General features: G+C 38.5%; 2 protein-coding genes across 3 annotated transcripts in view; one reads left to right on the top strand and one right to left on the bottom strand.

The window, feature by feature from the left end:
• The window catches only part of MAP4K3 (mitogen-activated protein kinase kinase kinase kinase 3), a 194672-nt gene extending 194213 nt beyond the window's left edge, over positions 1–459 (bottom strand). The window contains exon 1 of one of the 2 annotated variants that reach the window (XM_037807757.1): positions 147–459. In XM_037807757.1, coding sequence (XP_037663685.1) covers positions 147–242 — 96 coding nt within the window. In that variant the 5' untranslated portion in view covers positions 243–459. The remainder of the gene's footprint in view (positions 1–146) is intronic. The other variant, XM_037807758.1, reaches the window with a different exon arrangement.
• TMEM178A (transmembrane protein 178A) overlaps positions 1–19750 on the top strand; it is a 297669-nt gene that overhangs the window by 199 nt on the left and 277720 nt on the right. The gene's annotated exons all lie outside the window — the stretch shown is intronic.

Raw genomic sequence — 19750 nt, 5'->3', positions numbered from 1 at the left:
TCCCCCACTTCTCCCGGGCGCCAGCGTCTCTCTCCCGCAGAGAGGCAGCGCGGTCTCCCACGCCGAGACTCGGCGGCGTCCCCGGGCCCTGCCCGCGGAGGGTCGCGACCCTACGGCCTCGACGGCGCGCGGCCCCTCGCCTTTACCTTGTAGACGTCGCCGTAGGTGCCGCTGCCGATGCGCTGAATCAGCTCGAAGTCTTCCTGCGGGTTCCGGCGGGACAGATCGAAGCTGGGGTTCATGGCGGGCCCCGGGTGCCCCCCGCCTCCCTCCCGGGCAGGGGAGGGGGGGCGTTCAGGGGGCCACACCGAGAGTGGGAGCCGCTGCCGGCCCCCTCCTCCCCCGGCGGTCACAATCGCCCGGCTCCACGCTGCGGCAGCCGCCGCCGCCCGGCCTAACCGTCCCCGCCCCCCGCAGCCCGCTGCCGCGCCGCCGCGCCGAACCCCGGTCACACCCACGGGGAGAGGAGAACGCTCGCAGCCCCTCGCTCTGGATGAAACTCCAACATGGCTTCCGCTTTCGCCGCTCCTCCCCCTCCCCCTTACTCCGACTCCTCCACCCTCCTCCCCCTTTTCCCAGCTCGGGCCCGACTGCGCAGTCGCGATCCCGGAGGGAGCGCTCCTCGGCCCCGCGCGCTGCCCGGCCTCGTGCGCGCTCCGGCTCCGCTCGCGGGAGCTTCCCCGCTGGTGGTCGGGCATGTCCGGGTGATGCCTGACCCCGAGCCACGGACTCGAGCCGGACGGTCGCGATGCGGTGCCACAAAGGGTTTGCCTGCCCGAGGGACCGCAGGAAGGACCGGCAGAAAGTACTCCCTTAACGATAAAGTTTGACGTTGCTGTACCTGGTTCCAGTCCTAGACAGGTTGTAATGTTTTAATTTGCAAGATAACTAATGTCCCAAACTTTTTTTTAGAAGCATCTGTACATAGGACTCAGCTGAGTGCCACGGACTTTCTGGGATTGCGGGGAAGGGGTCATCAAACCTGAAGGGAAGCTGTTGCCACTGTCCCCTGCTCCCGCAAAAAAAAAAAAAAAAAAGTGAGCTGCGCTTGCTCGGATACCTGACACGAGCCCTTCGAACTGGTCTGCCAGGGAGCAAAGGAGGGCAGACCCGAGAGCAGCCAGGGAGCCGTGTGAAGTGTGCAGGGCGTAGGGAAGATCTGGGGGAAAAACACAACGAGCGGCCGGATGCCATGCCGCGTGGGAGCCGTGGGAGACCTGCAGAACACAGAACTACAGTAGTGATTGACCTCCCTCACCAGAGAAGTCTGGGCTATCAAAATCCCAGGCAGGGGCTGTGCAGGCTGTCCAGTACTCCTGCGAAGGAGGGGTGGCGGAGAATGGAGGGTGGAGCGTGCGTTAGATCCATTCCCGCACTTGGAATGCAAATACGTGATGATCCGGAAGCTCTTTAACCAGGACCTTACCTACTCAAAGCCCCACCCTGCTTCAGACCCAGATTGCTAGCGTTACCTCCGAACAACGCAGACAGGAGCTGCAACGTGATTTCTGGCAAAGAAAGTATGCGGATAATGGCTGGTTAATTTTCTGTTCTCAATAAACTGCCCACTAGGGATTCCAAAGCTTTCATCAACTAGGTGATGGTCCCTTTGACCGTACCACTTGGAATATTTGGTTCAGAAATGCTTTCCTGACACCCTGAGGCACCACACCTTCCCACTACTTCTATTGCCTAATGCCTGGTGGCTCCTAAGAAACTAGGTTTCATCAAACCTATAAGGATAAAATAAGTGTAATCAAATAATAGCTAGCAAAGTACTTGTAGTTAATAGCTGCATACGTTTTTATCTTTTTCAATCTTTTTTGCTTACAAAAGGCTTGCATATTTACTAAATTCTCAAGTTGTTTACTCTAATATCCAGTGACTAAAAGATGTTTGGAAAAAGCCCTCTCTTCATCTATTAGAAGCAGCCTTTAAATGGTCTAATATGTAATTGTTTTAAAGCATTAGTAATATAAGAGTATCACTTAAATTACTGTCCTGGGAGTATTTATTATTGGATTTTTTTCTACATGTATCTACCTTAAGGCTCTGGTTTCTTGAGAATTAATCTCCCCACTGTAAATGTTGCTCGTGGCTAAGGATCCTGCTTTTGCCTGTTGAAGGCACTTGCCTGAGACCAGAGTGCAGGCCTCCCTTCAGCTTGCCTACAGAACCAGTTCTGCTTTCTTTCTTTGCCTTTTTAATGTCAGAAAGCCAAATTCTTAGGACTGAATGCCTCCCCAAAACGTTCTAATGCTTTCACTGTTTTGTTTGCTGGGTTTATCATCTGTGCAGATAACTTCGCCTTTGCATCACTAATAGACTTCTTTAAAAGGAAAAAGACATTTCAGTAGGGTTGGAACAGTGTTTAAAGTTCTGTTTGTTCCATTTTGGCAGGGTAAAGCTAGTCCTTTGGAAAAGAGATTGATTTTCGTGTAAGGGCCTGATTCACCAAATGGGTTACAATGTAAATAAAAGAGCTTTTGCAATTAACCACTCACCAAGAATCAAATATTTTGCACTTTTTAATATATACATAGAGCCAAATCCATTGTCTTTCTTTTTCCCAGTGTTAACACTCCTCACCTTTGCTAGAAGTAACACTAATGATCACACTTTCTTTGAATCAAAGAAAGAGTTTCTCTCTCCTGTGATTAGAAGGATCCTTCGAAGTCATCTGATATTTCCAACGCAGGAACTGTTTCTATAGTATCCCCCCTGGATTTACTGCTGCTTGAATACCTTCAGTGAAAGGGAGCTCACTGCTTCCCAAAGCCATCCACCTCATTATGAAATTATGCTAGTGAATGATCATAGTAATACTAGAAAAAACATTAATATCTAACATTACCATGAGCTTATAAGGTGCCGGGAACTGAGCCAAGTACTTCACATGTATTAACTCCTTTAATTCTCACAGCAACCTGATGTCATAGGTTCCATTATCTGCATTATATGAATGAAAAAAATGAGACAGAAATAGGTTAAGCTGCTGAAGTTCACACAGAAAGCTGTAAATTCAACCAAGGCAGTACAGCACCAAAGACTCTTAGTCACTAGTCTACAGTCTGTTTTTTTACAATATACTTCAAAAATTTTCTCTTCTGTTAAGCCAAAATCTGCTTCTCTGTAACATATTTAGGGCCAATGATTATTAGAGTCTGGTGGTGTAGAATACAGACAAGAAACAGCACAGTGCCTGCCCTCAAGGAGCTGATAGTGTCACAAAACTGAGAAGCACAGAGGAGGGACATAGTCACCACACCCATTTTGAATATACCAACAGCTCTTGAAAACAAATGCTGAAAAACTCTCGCTCAAATAAGACTCGTTACAACCAAGCCATCCACCAGAGAAGTAGAATCAGACATAGACATGTATGTGAATCGATATGGCACATGTAGCAGATAATTGTGTATGCCTAGATCATGGGGATAGAGAGATGGTGGTAACGCTAAAAAGTTAGGAACTTGTTCTTAAAGCGGCATGTATGTCAATTGGAAGACAAAAGTGCTTAGGAGCTTAAGCTACAAAGAGATCCAATAGGTTCTATAACCTAGCCTAGCACATCTCTGAGACAGGCTACCCAGTCTTAAATCTTGCCTCTGTCCCTTACTGAAGGACCTTGGGAAGTTATTTCAACACAGAGAAGTTACTAAGATAATACATGTAAAAGTCAGAAGTACTTGGCACCAGAGTAAGTCCTCAAAGTACTGGTTACTATTATTTTGAGTATATTTTAAAATGTTTTAAAGGATGATCATCACTGGTAGGAATGGGGATAGAGATGAGATTTTTGGAAGCAATTGCAACAACATATACAAGAGATCCTGAAATAAGACGGGCTGCTGAGGGCAGAGAAAAGGGACTAGAGTCAGGAGATAATTGGAAGATGGCATGACAGGCTTAGGGAGGTGAGGAAGCAGGCAGAGACAACATGACCCTCAAGCTTCTGGCTTCGACCTATTGGGAGTGTCATGACAGCATTTGCCATTATAAGGGTTCCTGGGGTTAATTTGGGGAGGGCTTTAATACTGGATCAAAATAGATGGTTCTATTTTGTACCTGTTGAGTTTGAATTGCTCAAATGGAAATGTAAAATTAGTAATAAATGTGGATCTGCAGCTTGGAAAATATTTCAGGGCCAGTATTTAGATTGTGGAAGTCATAATTCAGAAATATTTATTGAGCATCTATCATGTGCCCAACACTATACTAAGTTCTAGTGATGCAATAGGGCATGATCCCTGAACCTAAGTTTGTAATACAGACACTTTCAGGTAATTACAAGATAATTAATGGGGAGCAGAGCCAGAAGGAGATACTGGGCTAATAATTTGGCTCTTTTTCAAAGCAAAACATATTTATTATTTTCTTAAACTAGTATTTTTAAAAAACATGTAGTCAAATTTATTTGCAGGTGAGACTGAGCTTTGCATGGAGAGTTGGGTAGAGCTGGAAGTCCTCGGGTGTCAGCTCTCAGTCTCTGTGCTGTTACTCTGAGCAGTTCAGCTGTGCTTCAGATTTGCATACCTCCTAGGCCAGTGTTTGTCAATGAGATTCTATTAATATTTTGGATGGACAATTCTTCCTTGTGTGGGGCTGTCCTCATGCATTACAGCAGCCCTGCCCTCCCCCACCCCCCATCCCCAGTCAATACTGCTTCCAGTCATAGTGACATCAACAACAGCAAACATGGCCTCACACATTTCCAAATGCCTGGGATTAAGCTGGGGATAGGGGTGGCTGGATTGGGAAAGTTTGCCTAGCAAACTTGGGAGAATTATCGACCCCACCAAACTGTTTATCAAAGTATTCCTTTCTATCTCACATAGTATATTCCCTGAGAGAAATTCTGATATGTAAAATACTGTCTCTCTTTTTACATACCCAATGTTTAGCACCCAAGTGATATTATAGTACCCTTTGTAGTTTCACAACCAAGATTTCACCTAACTAGCATACCCCTTTATCATGTAGTTATGGGATCATAGAGAAGGACACCTAATCTAATTTTTGCAGGTTATCAGAGTCTTCCCAGAGGAAGGAACATCTTAAACTGAGACTTAAAAGGCAATAGAGAATTAGCCAGACAAGAAGATATACTCCATACAGAGAGCAGCAAGTAAGCAGAGACCCGTCCAATGAAGACACGTGTTAAATAATTTGATTTTTTGTTGTTGTTTTTACTGAGAACAAAAGGGAGCTATTGACAAATTTGCAACCCAGGGGGTAGAGTGATCTTATTTGTGCTTTAGAATTACTACACTAGCTGCAGTGTGGAGAATGAATTGGAGGCAGATGGTAAAGAATGGAGACAAGATAGAAAAACAGTTGGGAGACCCTTGCCATTAGGAGACAGTATGCCAGGTGAGAGAAAATGGTGGCCTGAATTAACATATGGAGTGAGCGTCAATCTACAGTGATGGTAGTATTTGAAATTGTGGGTTGTGATGAATTCTCAGAGGAAAAGTGGATGGAATAAGTAGAAAATGGGTTCCTAGTGAACCCCAATGTTTATGATATGAGCAAAGGAAGAGAATCAAGCAAAGAAGGTTAAGAAGATGGGACCCAATATGATATGTGGGATTAGAATGGTGTGGCAGCCGTAGGAGTGTGCCACTCAGGTCTCCTTTCAAGGAAGCACCTGTTGTGAGGCCTCCAGTCACCGTGCCTTTGGGATCTACCACAGCCCAAGCAGAGGTCTAGCTGCCCTCATGTGCTCTCAGCCAGTGATGGCGCACATCAGGCCCAGTGCAGTTTCCTCTAAGGGACAATCTTTGCCCTGGCTGGGGCTCCCCATTGGCCTGAGGCTTTCTCTGAGCTGTCTTGCAGACTGAGGCTCTACGTACCCAATCCTTCCACCTTTGCTCTCTCTGTTCACAGTTACCAAGGCCAGAATTGCCATTTGAGACTTGTCCCTTCTACTCCTGCTCCCTTTCCCTGTTATCCTTCAGGATATTTCCACAGAAAAGTACTTTGCAATTCTAATTCCGTCTTCCCATCTGCTTCTTAAAAGACTGAACTAGCACAAATGGTATTAATGAAGCAAAGGAGAGAATTTTAAGAAGGGAATGATCAACAGTATTAAATGCCAAAGACAGACTGAGAAAGAAGAGACAGGAAACTATCCATTGGATTTGCCATCGTGGAGGTGAGTGCTGGCCTTCACATGTTCTTCTGCTATCATGTCTCCTCTTAGTTATAGCTTCTCCCGGATTCCCTGCAGCCTTCGTCATACATCACCATCTCCAGACATCTAATCTGGATCCCCTCATATGGTTACAATTGATTAATATATTTCTAAACTCTGGCACTAAGCATCAAGCTTCTATTCCAAATGTAGTCTGGTAACTTACCATGGGGGGATCATAATGACCTATTAAAACAACTGTATTGTCATTTAAACCTGTATTCACTTTTTTTTTTTTGATACAGAAGTCACAACAAACTCAGGGCCACTGTACAGCTCAATTCCAGGGGGTACCATTCAGATTATAATGTATGATTATAATCAGGTTACAATCCATGTTTATATAATCCTCGACTCCATCTTGGCCTCTGGTTCTTGATCCAGAAACACCTCCAAAAAACTCAGTTGCTCCCCATCAACCCCCTGAATCAGATCACAACAGGTGTTTTTGAGCCCATACTGCCATGAAGTTCCGGGAACAAGAAACCTGTCTCATAACCTACTGTAAAGTTCCTGCACTGCCAACAACTTAGACCAGATAGCATCTTCTCATCACCAAGCAGTTATGAAACACCACAGAGTACCAACTGCCTTTACCTAATATTGCTACCAGATGAGAACTTGCAAAGACAAACAAATTATCTAGATAAAAACCTCATATCTTCTTGAGAAGCAAGAATTTCAAGGTTGGGGGTGGGGGTGGGGGTTGCTCTTTGGCCTGTGCTATAAGCAACTGATATCTTTTCAGGCTCAACTAATCCCTGAGGAGGCAGACTGTGGGAAAATAGACAACAAAATATTGAAGAGAGTTAGTGCAGGCTGAATACATGCTGGATGGGAGATAAATTAAAGAAAAACTGAGCTAATATTACTGATAAAGCTTCTGGTTGTATTTATCTGTTATCCCATGATAGGCCAGTCCTGGTTCCTTTTAATGTAACATTGAGCCTGGAATTCCCCTTAGGTGAGTCCTGGTTCCCAAATGCTGTTGGGCTAGACTGAGGTAGCCCAGAACAAATAGGATCACATACATTGTGTTTCCAGAATAATGTACTGCCCAGCTTGTTATCATGCTAGCCTTTTTATTAGATGCTTTATTTTATATTACTATTAGTCTCTTAAAAGACTCTCCCCCCTCCCCACGAAACCTGTAGTAAAAAGGAAGCCATGCATGGTTCTAGAAAGTTCATCTCTTTGAAAAAAAATAATCCACTAATTTGGTCTAAACTGGGATGGAGTTTTTCTTGATCAAGACAGATAAAAACTAGAAATAAAATTTAGTCAAATAATTCAGATTAAATTATTACTATGCCAAGAGTTTTCCATTATTCCTTCCACACTGCTCTTTGCTCTTGGATGAGATGGTAACCCATTTCTCAACTTGACCCTGATCTCTGCCCCAGGAAACAGATCTGTGTCCTGGGTTTGTGCCTGTGGCAAAACCCATCTAGATCAAGGCAGGCCTCTCCTCAGTATTAGAGCCAGGCCTTCAGCTTGGGACATAATTATCTGGGTTTCTTAAAGATGCTGTTTAAAATATGTTCAAATTAGAACTCACCTGATAGTATGAACTTTCCCAGCTGAGCATCTGATATTTGAATAATTTTAACATGTGTCAACAGAACAGTCATTCTCATCATAATAGGAACAACAGTAAGGAGGCTCATGAAAATTTCCCTGCTGCCTTCTATTTTATTTACAATTAGTTTAGATCCTATATGAAGTTCATAAATAGCTCTTTTTAAGGATAAGTGTGGAGACATGCAGGCAGCCCATCTCTGTCTCAACATCAACACTGTAAATTGTGAACCAGTATCTGGTAATGTTTTATAAACTTCTAAAGCCTCAAAATGGAACATTCTTACATTGCTGACGCCAATATTTAGTGCAAAGAGTTTAGTATCCTTTCCCTTAATGAGAGCATTCCCCAGACACTCCAAATAAACCCAAAACACTATGTATGCGAAACCGTGAGCAATCTGTTTTATGCTACGTGGCACGAGGCTCTTAATTAGTCTCCCTGGTCTCATTCTCTTCCTCTTAAGATACATGTCACACCTGGTCAGTAAACGTGCTTCTAAAATGCCAACACCGAAAATATGGAAGTGCTGAGGGGAAGCTGAATTTGGAAGAAATGTGAGTTCACATTTAGCCATGTTGAGTTTGAGGCAATGAGAGGGTATTCAGGAAGGAGCTATTCCAAGGGTAATGACAGATGTAGATACAAAGAGCAAGAGGGGATTAGATCATGATATGTAAATTTGAGTCATACGAATAAAGACGATAGTTGGAGACATGAGCTCTCTAAGTGAGAGTCTGAGTCGAAGTGTAAAGCCATGGTGAGCAACATTTTTTTTTAAACAAGGGCCACTGAAAAGGAACAGAAAATGTTTCTGCATCTTCTTTTTTAAACATTCGAAATGAAAATCATGTTACTTCAACCATAAAAAAATTTATGCTGTTGGATGATTTATTAAGGTATGAATATTCATTCCTCTCTCAGGCAAGTGTTTTCCAGTCCATCCTTGATATATTTGTGGTTGGAATTTAGAGATGGGTGGTGGAGACCTGAGTGGAGAAGTGAAAAGAGAAGTGGGAGGATATAGTCAGAGAGGGCTAAGTCAATCTTTCAAAGTGTTGGCAGAAAGGGAGAGGAGAGAAAATAAACAAAAGCCTAATAAGCTGGGGACTAGAGAAAGAGTTTGTGCGTTTGTGTTTAAAAGCTAGAGAATAGAATGGGATTCAAGAAGTGTGGCTCTATATCATGAATGAGTTCCTCTTTGATGTTCTTTGAGGTAAATATTGGAATACCATTTTTCAATAAACTATGTGCCCTTATAGGTACCCTGAGCAGAGTATGAGGCATGTGAGGCCCCGGGATGTGTGAGGATTAAAAGAAGAATGGCAATGAGAAATTTGGCCATGCTTTTGAGTTACTAAAAGATTATCCGGTCATATCTGAGAAGTCATGACACAGAGGCAGCTTTCTAATCTTGTATAACTTAATTTGCATTGCTCTTTAGAGTTTATAAATGTTTTCCATTTATATCTCATTTTGTCTTTGGAAGGACTCCTTGAATTATTACCATCCGTAATTTACAGATAGGAAAATTGAAGCTTAGAGAAGTGAAAGCCAGAAGCAGATCTGGGTTTATAATTAGTTCTATTCAATTTAACACTTACTTAGCTTTGATTACTGAGTTCTGGGGATGCAAAAATGAATAAAAGTTTCTGTTTGGGATGATGCAAAGTTGGTAATGTGTAGTGGTGTTGATAGCACAACATTATGAATATAATTAATACCATTGAATTGTATACTTGAAAGTGGTTAAAATGGGCAATTTTCAGTAGTATGTATGTTATCAGAATAAAAAATTTTTAAAAATGTATAAAATGTGCCCCCAATTCTCAACCATCACACCTCTCTTTTCTTTGCTGTTCCCCAACTCTCTCCCAGAGGTTTCTCTCCCAGTTTGGGCTGGGCTGGGTCATAGTGAAAGGTTCAAACCTGAGCCTCACCTACACAGACAGCTGGTTTACAGGAAGAATTGACTCCAGGTATGCTAGCAGTTCCATGCCTGTGATGTAGTCATCAGAAATTCAAAGATAAGGGAAACATGGGAGCTCTTCTAAACTACTAGGAGGAATATAAATTGGTACAGAGTATTAATTGGAAGGCAGTTTGGCAAAAGTTATTAAAGCTAAAAATACCCTTAACTTACAATTTAACAATTCTACTTCTCCATATATACCCAAGACATTCTCCCTTAAATGCGCAAGGAAACAATAAAAGAATGTTCACTGAAGCATTGTTTATGATAGGAAAAAAATTGGCAGCAACCTACATGTTCATAAAACTGAGAATGGTTAAGCAAATTGTTGTATAATCACACAGTGGAATACTATTCAGTAGTTAAAATATTAACTAGACCTAGACTATGAATGTCTCAAAAATATGATATTAAGTTAAAAAAATGGCAGATGATGCATAAAGTATTCTGCCATTTATACATTATATTTAAACACATGAAAAAATGCTAGATATATCTACATATGATGTTTTAAAATAGGTATGGCAATGATAAACTTCAAATTCAGGATAGTTGTTACCTCTGCTGAGGAAGGAGAATGATAGAGTATACAGAAAGCGTTAGCTGAATCTGTATAATTTCTTTACTAAAAAGAGGAAGGAAGGAAGGAAGGCAGGAGATAAAAACAAGAGTAGATATGAAGCAAATATGGCAAAGTTAAGATTTGACAAAGCCGGGTGGGTATGAGAAGAGAGTTTGTTATATACACTCTGCTTAAAGTATTTCATTTAAAAGTATACATGGGTCCCTGGAATTCCAGCTTTTCTTGTGTCTTTCCCATGTCCCAATTTGAAATTTGGTATCTAGCTCAATCTCCCAATCTTATTGAGAATTTCCATGACGGCATTGCCAATCCACGTGGTGCTTTCCCTTTCCTAATCACTATAGGTCTATAAAGTTCTCTTGTGCAGTAATGCTTGTTTGACCAGACTTCTTTCATGTTGTTCTGTAAATATATATTGCCTTGCATTAGTATTTGACTTTACTGTACACAAACCTTGCTTCTCCAATTATATCGTAAGAAGCCTGAAGTGCAGGAACAATACATTAAATTTCTTAATTCTTCCCCAGTGCCCAGCAGAACCCAAACATCTGCTTATTAAAGAAAGTGATATATTAACCAGTAATTATAACCTTTCCTACAAAACCTTTACATAGAAAGTTGAAAATACTAGTTGGAGATATAATTACTTTTATTTTCCCAGAGAGAGACTACTAATGAGCTGTGAAATGACCAAAAATCAGGCAGCAAAAGGGAAAAGAAGAACTAACAGTTTGTATATTACACATTCTGGATAATCAGTTCTTGAGTGATTATGTGTGGAACATCTCTTATGGGGAAAAGCAGATTTTAAAAACCTATTTTATGACTACAGAATTGTTTTATAGATCATTTCGTTTTCAGATGATCGTAGGCCAAACTTATAAATTATTTTGGAAAAACATTTGCTTTTATATGCCATATAACCACACACTAATAAACTTTGTTATCATTTTGCCTTTACTCCAGGATTTATTTGACTCAATGTGGGATTGATGGCCCAGGGAAATTTTTTTTAAATAATCTTTGTTCCACCTGTGGTACCAGGGAGGGATTTTGGAGGGCAAAAAATTACTGTGAGTTCAATTCAATCTTAGTACATCTTGTAAAAAGTGCTTGGTGCTTGAGGCAACCACCTGAAATTAGGCTTTGCCTAAAACCTTACAATGAAAGGTTAATGCTAGTCCAGGAGGAAAACTAATGAACACTGGAAATGGTATGAGTTCTGGACTATATTGTCTCCCCTTAGAATTGAAAGTTGGGTATTAAAGAACAAGATACATTCAGGAATCAGTACTTCTACTTTTAGCAAAAGCTGAAACTGTGTCTGGGTCAAAACTGCCACCATTTAGTCCCTGAGGATTTTCCTAATGGACCTTTGTAATGTTTTATTAGACCAGGCCACCATCTCGTGGTTTTTTGGCCTAAATGCTACAACATCCAAAATAGAGTTCCCTAAATTAAACCTTATTAACATCTGTACTTAGGGCTGTATTTTAAACTCCACAGTGCATATCGGGGAGGGTATATTTCCAAAAATTATTGCCCACCTACCATTTCTACATCACATATGTCCTGGTGAAGAAAACCAGAGGCACAAGGGATTCCCTCATTTGTAGGTGCTAATGTTGACGCAAAACCCTGAAGTTAAGTGACCAGAGTGTTCCTGTTCTAAGGATGGGCGTTATCATTGGTCTCTAAAGTTTTTCCTTTTCCCCAAATAAATGTGTGGTATATAAAGAACAGATATTATTAATATACTGGCTTATTAAATTTCTTTGAAGTTTAAATGTTTGTAATTTGGAATTAATTTCCCACAGAAATAATGTGATTAATTATGGTTAGAATCCAAGGCAAGACCAGAAAACCTAACATAGTAATATTAGGAATATGCTAGTAAGTGTGGCAGGATAAGTTGATCGAGAAACTGCACCTTGTTTTCTTCTCAGTGGGCTTCTTACAGAAGAACAAGTGACAAGTGGTGTTTCCCCTTCTCTCTAGAGAGCAAGCGTGGCATCCTGTGCCATAGGGGAGGGTTAAGATGTGATTTTCTAGAGCCTAAGCCCAAAGAGGACTCTGTGAGGGGAAGGGCTCCAGGAAAGGGGAATGGCCTGAACCAGGAGAATTTGGATCTCTCAAACCCAGAAGGAGGAGAGGACCAGACAGGAGGCAGTTTCTACTAATGGTGAGGACCTGGGCTCACTCCCAAATAACAGACCAGAACAGTCTAGATCTCTGATAGGGATGCCAGCAGAGATACCTGGAGACAAAAAGTAAACCCAGTGACGATGGATTCCTTGACAGAAGTCCCAGTGGCAATGATTAGCAGAAGCAGATTGTCATAGCATGGACAGACGTTGTGAGCAGTGGAGGCAGCTACCATCCATTAGATAATGACAGTTCAGATAAGGAACATTTCAGTGAGGTCCATACATAATGAAAACAAGAGGCTCATCTTCAAGTCTTCTGGTTGTGTTTTTCCTGACAACTAAGGTGGATGGAGGCTGAGCAAGAATTAATTCAATTTAGAAAATCAATATAGTAGTTCTTGAACCTGACTACTGGTTCCCAAGAGACTTGGGGGCAGACTGTTTTAGGTTATTCTAGAAACTTATGGCCTTGTAATCTGTTTTAGCCAATACAATGTAGTGAAAGTGATGCTTTGCTAGCTCCAGGCCAAAGCCTTAGGAAATCTGAGGCCACTAACTGACAGGAAAAAAATTTCCCTGGGCCATCATTCCCACATTGAGTCAAATAAATCCTGGAGTGAGGGCAAAATGATAACAAAGTTTATTAGTGTGTGGTTATATGGCATATAAAAGCAAATGTTTTTCCAAAATAATTTATAAGTTTGGCCTACGATCATCTGAAAACGAAATGATCTATAAAACTTTCTGCCAGTCATGTGAGGGAGGACATTCGTATCATCCAGCCAGTTCCAGTGTTTCAGCTGATATAACATGAGATAGAAAAACCACCCAGTCAAATCACAGAATGGTGATAAATAATAGTTGTTGTTTTAAGTCATTTAGTTTTGGAATAAGCAATCAAAAACTGAATCAACTGGGAAAGTTTCTGAAATTTTGTGGACTCAGACACATAATGTTTTCATTAAGAGATGACAGTTTTTTAAGTGTGTTGTGTGTGAGTTTATCATTATAAATGTTCTTTAATACATATTTGCTAGAATAAATTATGTCACAGAATATTATTTGAAACATGGCAAACTAAAACTAGCTGTGATCAAATAATTTATTATAACCTAAAGCTTTGAATAAATTGTTGCAGAACTTGTTTCTCCCATCTGTTGCTACAATACTGTCCCATGATAATGAGTGTGACTGAAGACCAATAATCTTCAAAACTTAAAGTCTTCATAGATAATTTGATACATTTAAGGTCAAGCATGTACTTTAATTGATGCTACATTTCATTGTTCTAATATTATAATATAGATGTTGGTGCTTTAAATCACTTGAAAGGGGGATTTCTACATCTATCTGTAAAAGACTAGCTGATAGTAAACCAAACTCTCCCAAAAACAACTTGAAAAGGTGGAAAAATATAAGAAAATATCGGTTTCAAAGTATTTAAGAACTATCTAGGAAGCTAGGACTTGTGGGACCAAGATCCTGAAGAGAAAGGAAACTCATTGAGGAGAGCTCAATATTATACATAACTTTTTACTTTGAAACATTTGACAACCCCCAAGTAATAGAATAAGGGACTGAAAAGCCTAGAAGAAAGCTCATCAGAAAGCAGAAGATAAGCAGAGCTTCCAAAAGTCTCACAGGATAGGGGAGATAAAAATTGGGATATGAGGAGACCAAAACAGCCAGGACTTGGCTAAGGTCCTAGAGAGATAAGAAATCTCTTCTCAGCTAAGAGGCTGAGAAGCTCAGTAGAACTTTCAGCAATCTCAGGGGGATAGGGAGACAAAAATTGGAGTTTAGAACCATCCAAGAAGGAAGGACTTGGTAACTCCAGGATCTCACCCTCTAAGTAAAGGAAAACTGAACATAGTCTTATATAGACTGAAGCAAAGCTTTAGAACAACTCATCCCATTATTGAATTAAGATGATTTGTCTCATATAACTGCCTGGAAAAGCTAAAATAAATTCTCTCTGAAGTAAGACAAATCATCTAGAGTTTCTACAATGTTTCATATACAAAGCACGGTACTAACTAAAGAATTACTACACGTACCAAGAACCATGTCCAAAAAGGAAAAAACAAACAATAGAGCAGCCCCACAGGTGATCCACATAATGGAGTTATTGGACATAGACCTAAAAAGAAATATGATTAATATTTTCAGGAAAATAGATGACAACGTGGAGACTTTGACCAGAGAAATGGAATTCATAAAAATAAATTCTAGAACTGAAAAGTGTAATTGAAATTTGGAACTCAAGAGATAGGCTTAACAGCAGACTGAATACAGCAGAAGACAAGACCAGTGTACTGGAAGATAAATAAGTGGAAAATATCTAGACTGAAACATGGAAAGCAAAAAGGTTTTGGTAAAAGGTCTAATATGAGGCCACTGCAGTATTTAAAGAGCTCATGGCTATATCCTATGGCTACATAACAAATTACCCCAAACTTAGTGGCTTAAAATAATAGTAAACACTTGTTATCTTGCTTTTTCTATGGGTCAGGAATTTGGGAACAGCAGCTGGGTGTTTCTAGCTCAGGGTCTCTCATGAGATTGCAGGCGGATGTCAGCTAAGAAAACAGTCATATGATAGCTGGCACATTACTGATGGCCGTTGTTGGGAGACCTCAGTTCCCCTCCCTGTGGACTTCTTCGAAAGGCTATTTGAGCACCTTCATCATGTGGTAGCTAGCTTTCCCCAGAGTGAGCAATCTAAAAGAATAAGGCAGAAGCCACATGTTCTTCATGGTCTAGCCTCAGAAGTCACACACCATCTCTTCTGCCATATTCTCTTGGTCACATAGACATCCTTAATTCAATCTGGGAGGAGACTATGCAGGGCATGAATGCCAGGAAGTGAGGATCATCATTAGAGGCTGGATACAATAGAGAAACAGTTCTAAAAGTTGATATAGGGCATCAAACTCATGAGTCAAGAAGCAGGACAAATACACACAAAAAAACTCATAACCAGGCACATCATGGTAAAATTGCTGGAAAGTAAACACAAGTAGAAAATCTTAATAGGACCTGGAGGTGGGGTAGCTGGGGAGACCCACATTCCCTGTAAATGAACAGCAATCAGATTCACAGCTGACTGCTCAACAAGAATCATGGAGGCCAATATAGATTGGAATGACATCTTTGAAGTGCTGAAAGAAAATAAATGCCAACTCAGGATTTTCTAACTACTAATATGTCCTTCAAAAAATGAAAATAAAATACATATATTTACAGTCAAACAGAAATTGAGATAATTTGTCACCATCATATCTACCCTATAAGAGATAATAAACAGAATTCTTCAGACCGCAGGAGGGAAAATGATTCTAGACAGAAACATGATGCAGGAAAGAATAAAGAACCAAAAGAAGGTAGAAATGTTAAACCTAAGTAAATGCTGATTGTACAAAACAATAATGATGTGAGATTTTAAATATATGTAACATTCAAATATGTAGCATCAACAATAAAAAGGCAGAAGGATAAAGGCAATGGAGTTAGAATTTTTTAAGTTTCCAAATTCATTTTAGAAATGGTAAAAGTACTAATTTATATTAATTAATTTATATTAATAAGTCAATATTGCATGTTATAAACTCTAGGGTAACCATTACGAGAATAGAGAAGTATGTATAAAGAAGACAATATATGGATAATAAAAGGGAAAAACAGAAAAATAAAGAAATAGTCAATTAAGCCAAAAAGAAAGTAAGAAAGAAAATAGCAAGGAACAAGTGACAAGTGGGACAAATACAAAACAAAGTAGTAAGATGCTAACTGTGAACCCAAATATATCATTAATTACTTTAAATATAAATGTCACAATATTTCATTGAAAGACAAATCTTGTCAGAATGGTTAAAAAACACTTGGACAGGCTTCTTACAAAAGATAAAAGAATTATAATTGAAACATAAAAAGCCCTAAAGGTTAAAAGTGAAAGAATAGAAAAAGAGATTGCATGCAAACACTAACCAAAAGAAAGCTGTTGAAGCATTACTGGAAACCAAGAGAGCAATTTCACAATAATAAAAATACCAATCCAACAGAAAGATACAACAATTCTAAATGTTTATGCAACTAGCAATATACTTGAAAATATATTGCTATATAGCAAAAAAAGGAAAAATAGATAAACCCACAATCACAGTAGGCGCTTTCAAAACACGTCTTTCAGTAACTGATAGAACAAGTAGATAAAAATTAGTAAGAATACACATTTAACAACATGACCAATACAGTTGACCCTATTGATACATATGGAATATCTCACCCAACAATTCACATTTTTTCATGTGAGCATGGAACATTTACTAAAAGTGACAATAACTTGGTCCAGAAAGCAAGCTTCATCATCTTTCAAACAATTAAAAGTATATAAAGAATATTCTTTGAGCACAGGGGAATTAAACTAATAATCAACCATAGAAGTAACTATAATGTTCCCAAACACATAGAAATTAAACAGTATACTTCTAAAAATCTATAGATCAAAAAAGAACATGAAATAAAAATTAGAAAATATTTTTAACTAAATCATAATGAAATTATGATGCATCAGAACTTTTAAGATGTAGCTAAAACCATGTTTAGAAAGAACTTCATAATTACAAAAAATGAAATTTATAGCTTTAATCAAGAATTACTTACATGTCCATCTCAAGATGTTAGATAAAACAGACAATGAAACCTGAAGAACATGTAAGAAAGGTAATGGTAAAGTTAGGAGACAAACATTAATGAAGTAAAAAAAAACAAAAAAGCATACAGTTGAGAAAAACCACTGATAAGAATAATAAAAGTGATAAATCCCTAAAAAGACTGATCACACATACAAAAATGGGTACATATTGAGGAGAAAACATTTTGAACAACTTTATGTCAGATTTGAAAATTGAGACAAAATGGACATATTTCTAGAACAACCCAATTTATACCAAATGACACCAGAATAAATAGAAAACTCAAATAGTCTTACTTCTATTAAATAAATTGTATTTAAAAATACAATTTTTTAAATCTTCACACAAAGAATCTCCAGACTCTGATGGCTTCACCAGTAAATTCTTTGAAGCATTTAAGAAAGAAATAACACTATCTTTCTACAAACTCTTTCAGAGAATAGAAAATAAAGACTTACCAATTTATTTTATGAAGCCAATTTAAGATTGATTCCCAATCTTGAAAAGGTCATTGCAAGAAAGGAAAATTACAGGCCAGGCTCTCTTATCAGAGATGGAAAAAAAAAAATCCTAAATTAAATATCAACAAATCAGGTGATATATAATATATAAAATATGTGTTTATTTCCAGAATGCAAGTTGGTTTGATATTAACAGTCATTATATATCCAAATAATAGAATAAAGGAGACAAATTATATGATCATCCCTATAGATACAGAAAAGAAATTTGATAAAATTCAGCATCTATTCATGATTAAAAACTCTTAGCAAACTAGGAATTTCTTTTTGATGACCTTTAATTTTGAAATAATTATAGACTTACAGAAAAGTTGCAAAAATAGTAGAAAGAACTCCTGTACAAACTTCCCCAAGATTCCATGTTTCCCTTTTATTACATTTGCTTTGTCATTTTCATTTTATCTATATTATTTTTCTGAACCATTAAGAGTAAGTTGCAGATATGATGTTTCTTTATTCCTAAAATACTTCAGTGTGTATTTCTTATGAACAAGGAAATTCACCTACATAACAGTAAAATTATTAAATTCAGTATATGACATTATAATCTAATCTACAGACATTCAAATTTCACCAATTTCCCTAATATTGTCCTTTATAATAAAAAAAGTTTTTTCTGGTCCAGAATTCAATCCAGGATCATGCACTGCATTTTGTTGTCATGTTACTTTAGTCTTTAATCTGGAACAGTTCCTCAGCTTTTTTTAATGACCTTGATATTTTGTATTGTTTTATATACATTTTGCATAATGTACCACAATTTTGGTTCAACTAATTTTCTTCATAAATAGATTCAGATAAGGTATTATCGGCCACACAAGTGATGTTATGTATATTATAGTATATTATACCATGATGCGCATGATGTTGGTTTGTCCTTTTTGGTAATGTTAACTTTGATCACTTAGTTACGGTGATGTCCACAAGGTTTCTCCATTGTGAAGTCACTATTTTCTCTATGTAATTAAAATACTTTGTGGGGGAGATATTTTGAAGCTTTATAAAACTCCGTTTCTCATTAAACCTTCACCTGCTAGTTTTTAACATCATTTGATGCTTCTTACGTTAATCAATTATTGCTATGATGACTGCAAAGTAATGGTTTCTAACCCCATCATTCAATATATATATAATTCCATAATATATAATATATATATTAGCTAGTATTCTAGTATAATGAGTTCTGTTTTCCCTACTTATTTATTTATTTAGCTATCTATCTAATTCATTTCATACTTAAATATTTATATAAATATGAATTCATGGATTCTTATTTTATTCAATTGGTTATAATTTGTTACTATTAGTATTTATTTTGATATTCAAGTTGTCACAGATTTGATGAGCTGGAGGAACTCCAAGCTGGTTCCTGTGTCCTTTTCACATATCCTCAATTTTTTTGAGCACTTCCTCACTCTGTGGGAGAAAGAGATGTTCCAGACTTATCTTCTACTTTCCATTCCCCAAGTTTGAAATCAGCTATGTTTCTGAGGAACTCAGTTTGCTTTTATTGGAGAATGATTTTGAATAATATTTAGAAATCCAGATCTAGGGTCTAGGAGTGCTCTTTGCCCCTGAGGTATCATTGCCTCTGGGTCCTCTAAGTGGACAGAGGAGGAAATACATACATACATAAATGCATAACATTTGTATACACACATGTAACATTTTTATATCCAAATCCATCCTTCTATCTATCTATCTATATTTATCTATCCATCCATCCATCTTTGTCCATTTATCACCAAAATTTCATATGTACACTCCCAATTCCACTAAGACTTTACAGTGCTTATTCTAGTTTTCCCTATTTCTGTATTTTGTAGATCCTTTTTCTGACAGTGTGAGACCTGGCTCTTAGCTGTAGAGTCTCTACAAAAATACCTCTAGCAAATATCACACCTCATGTGAAGTAATCACAGATTTCTGCCTAAGAATTGGCATGAGATAAGGATACCTATTATTGTTTCTATTCAACATTGTCTTAGAGATCCTAGCCAGTAAATAAGACAAAAAAATTGTAAGGATGTTAAAAGAATAATTACAATGGTTTTTATA

Source organism: Choloepus didactylus, chromosome 17 (assembly GCF_015220235.1).
Source record: "Choloepus didactylus isolate mChoDid1 chromosome 17, mChoDid1.pri, whole genome shotgun sequence".
Taxonomy (NCBI): domain Eukaryota; kingdom Metazoa; phylum Chordata; class Mammalia; order Pilosa; family Megalonychidae; genus Choloepus; species Choloepus didactylus.
This window is presented reverse-complemented; position numbering and strand designations above follow the sequence as displayed.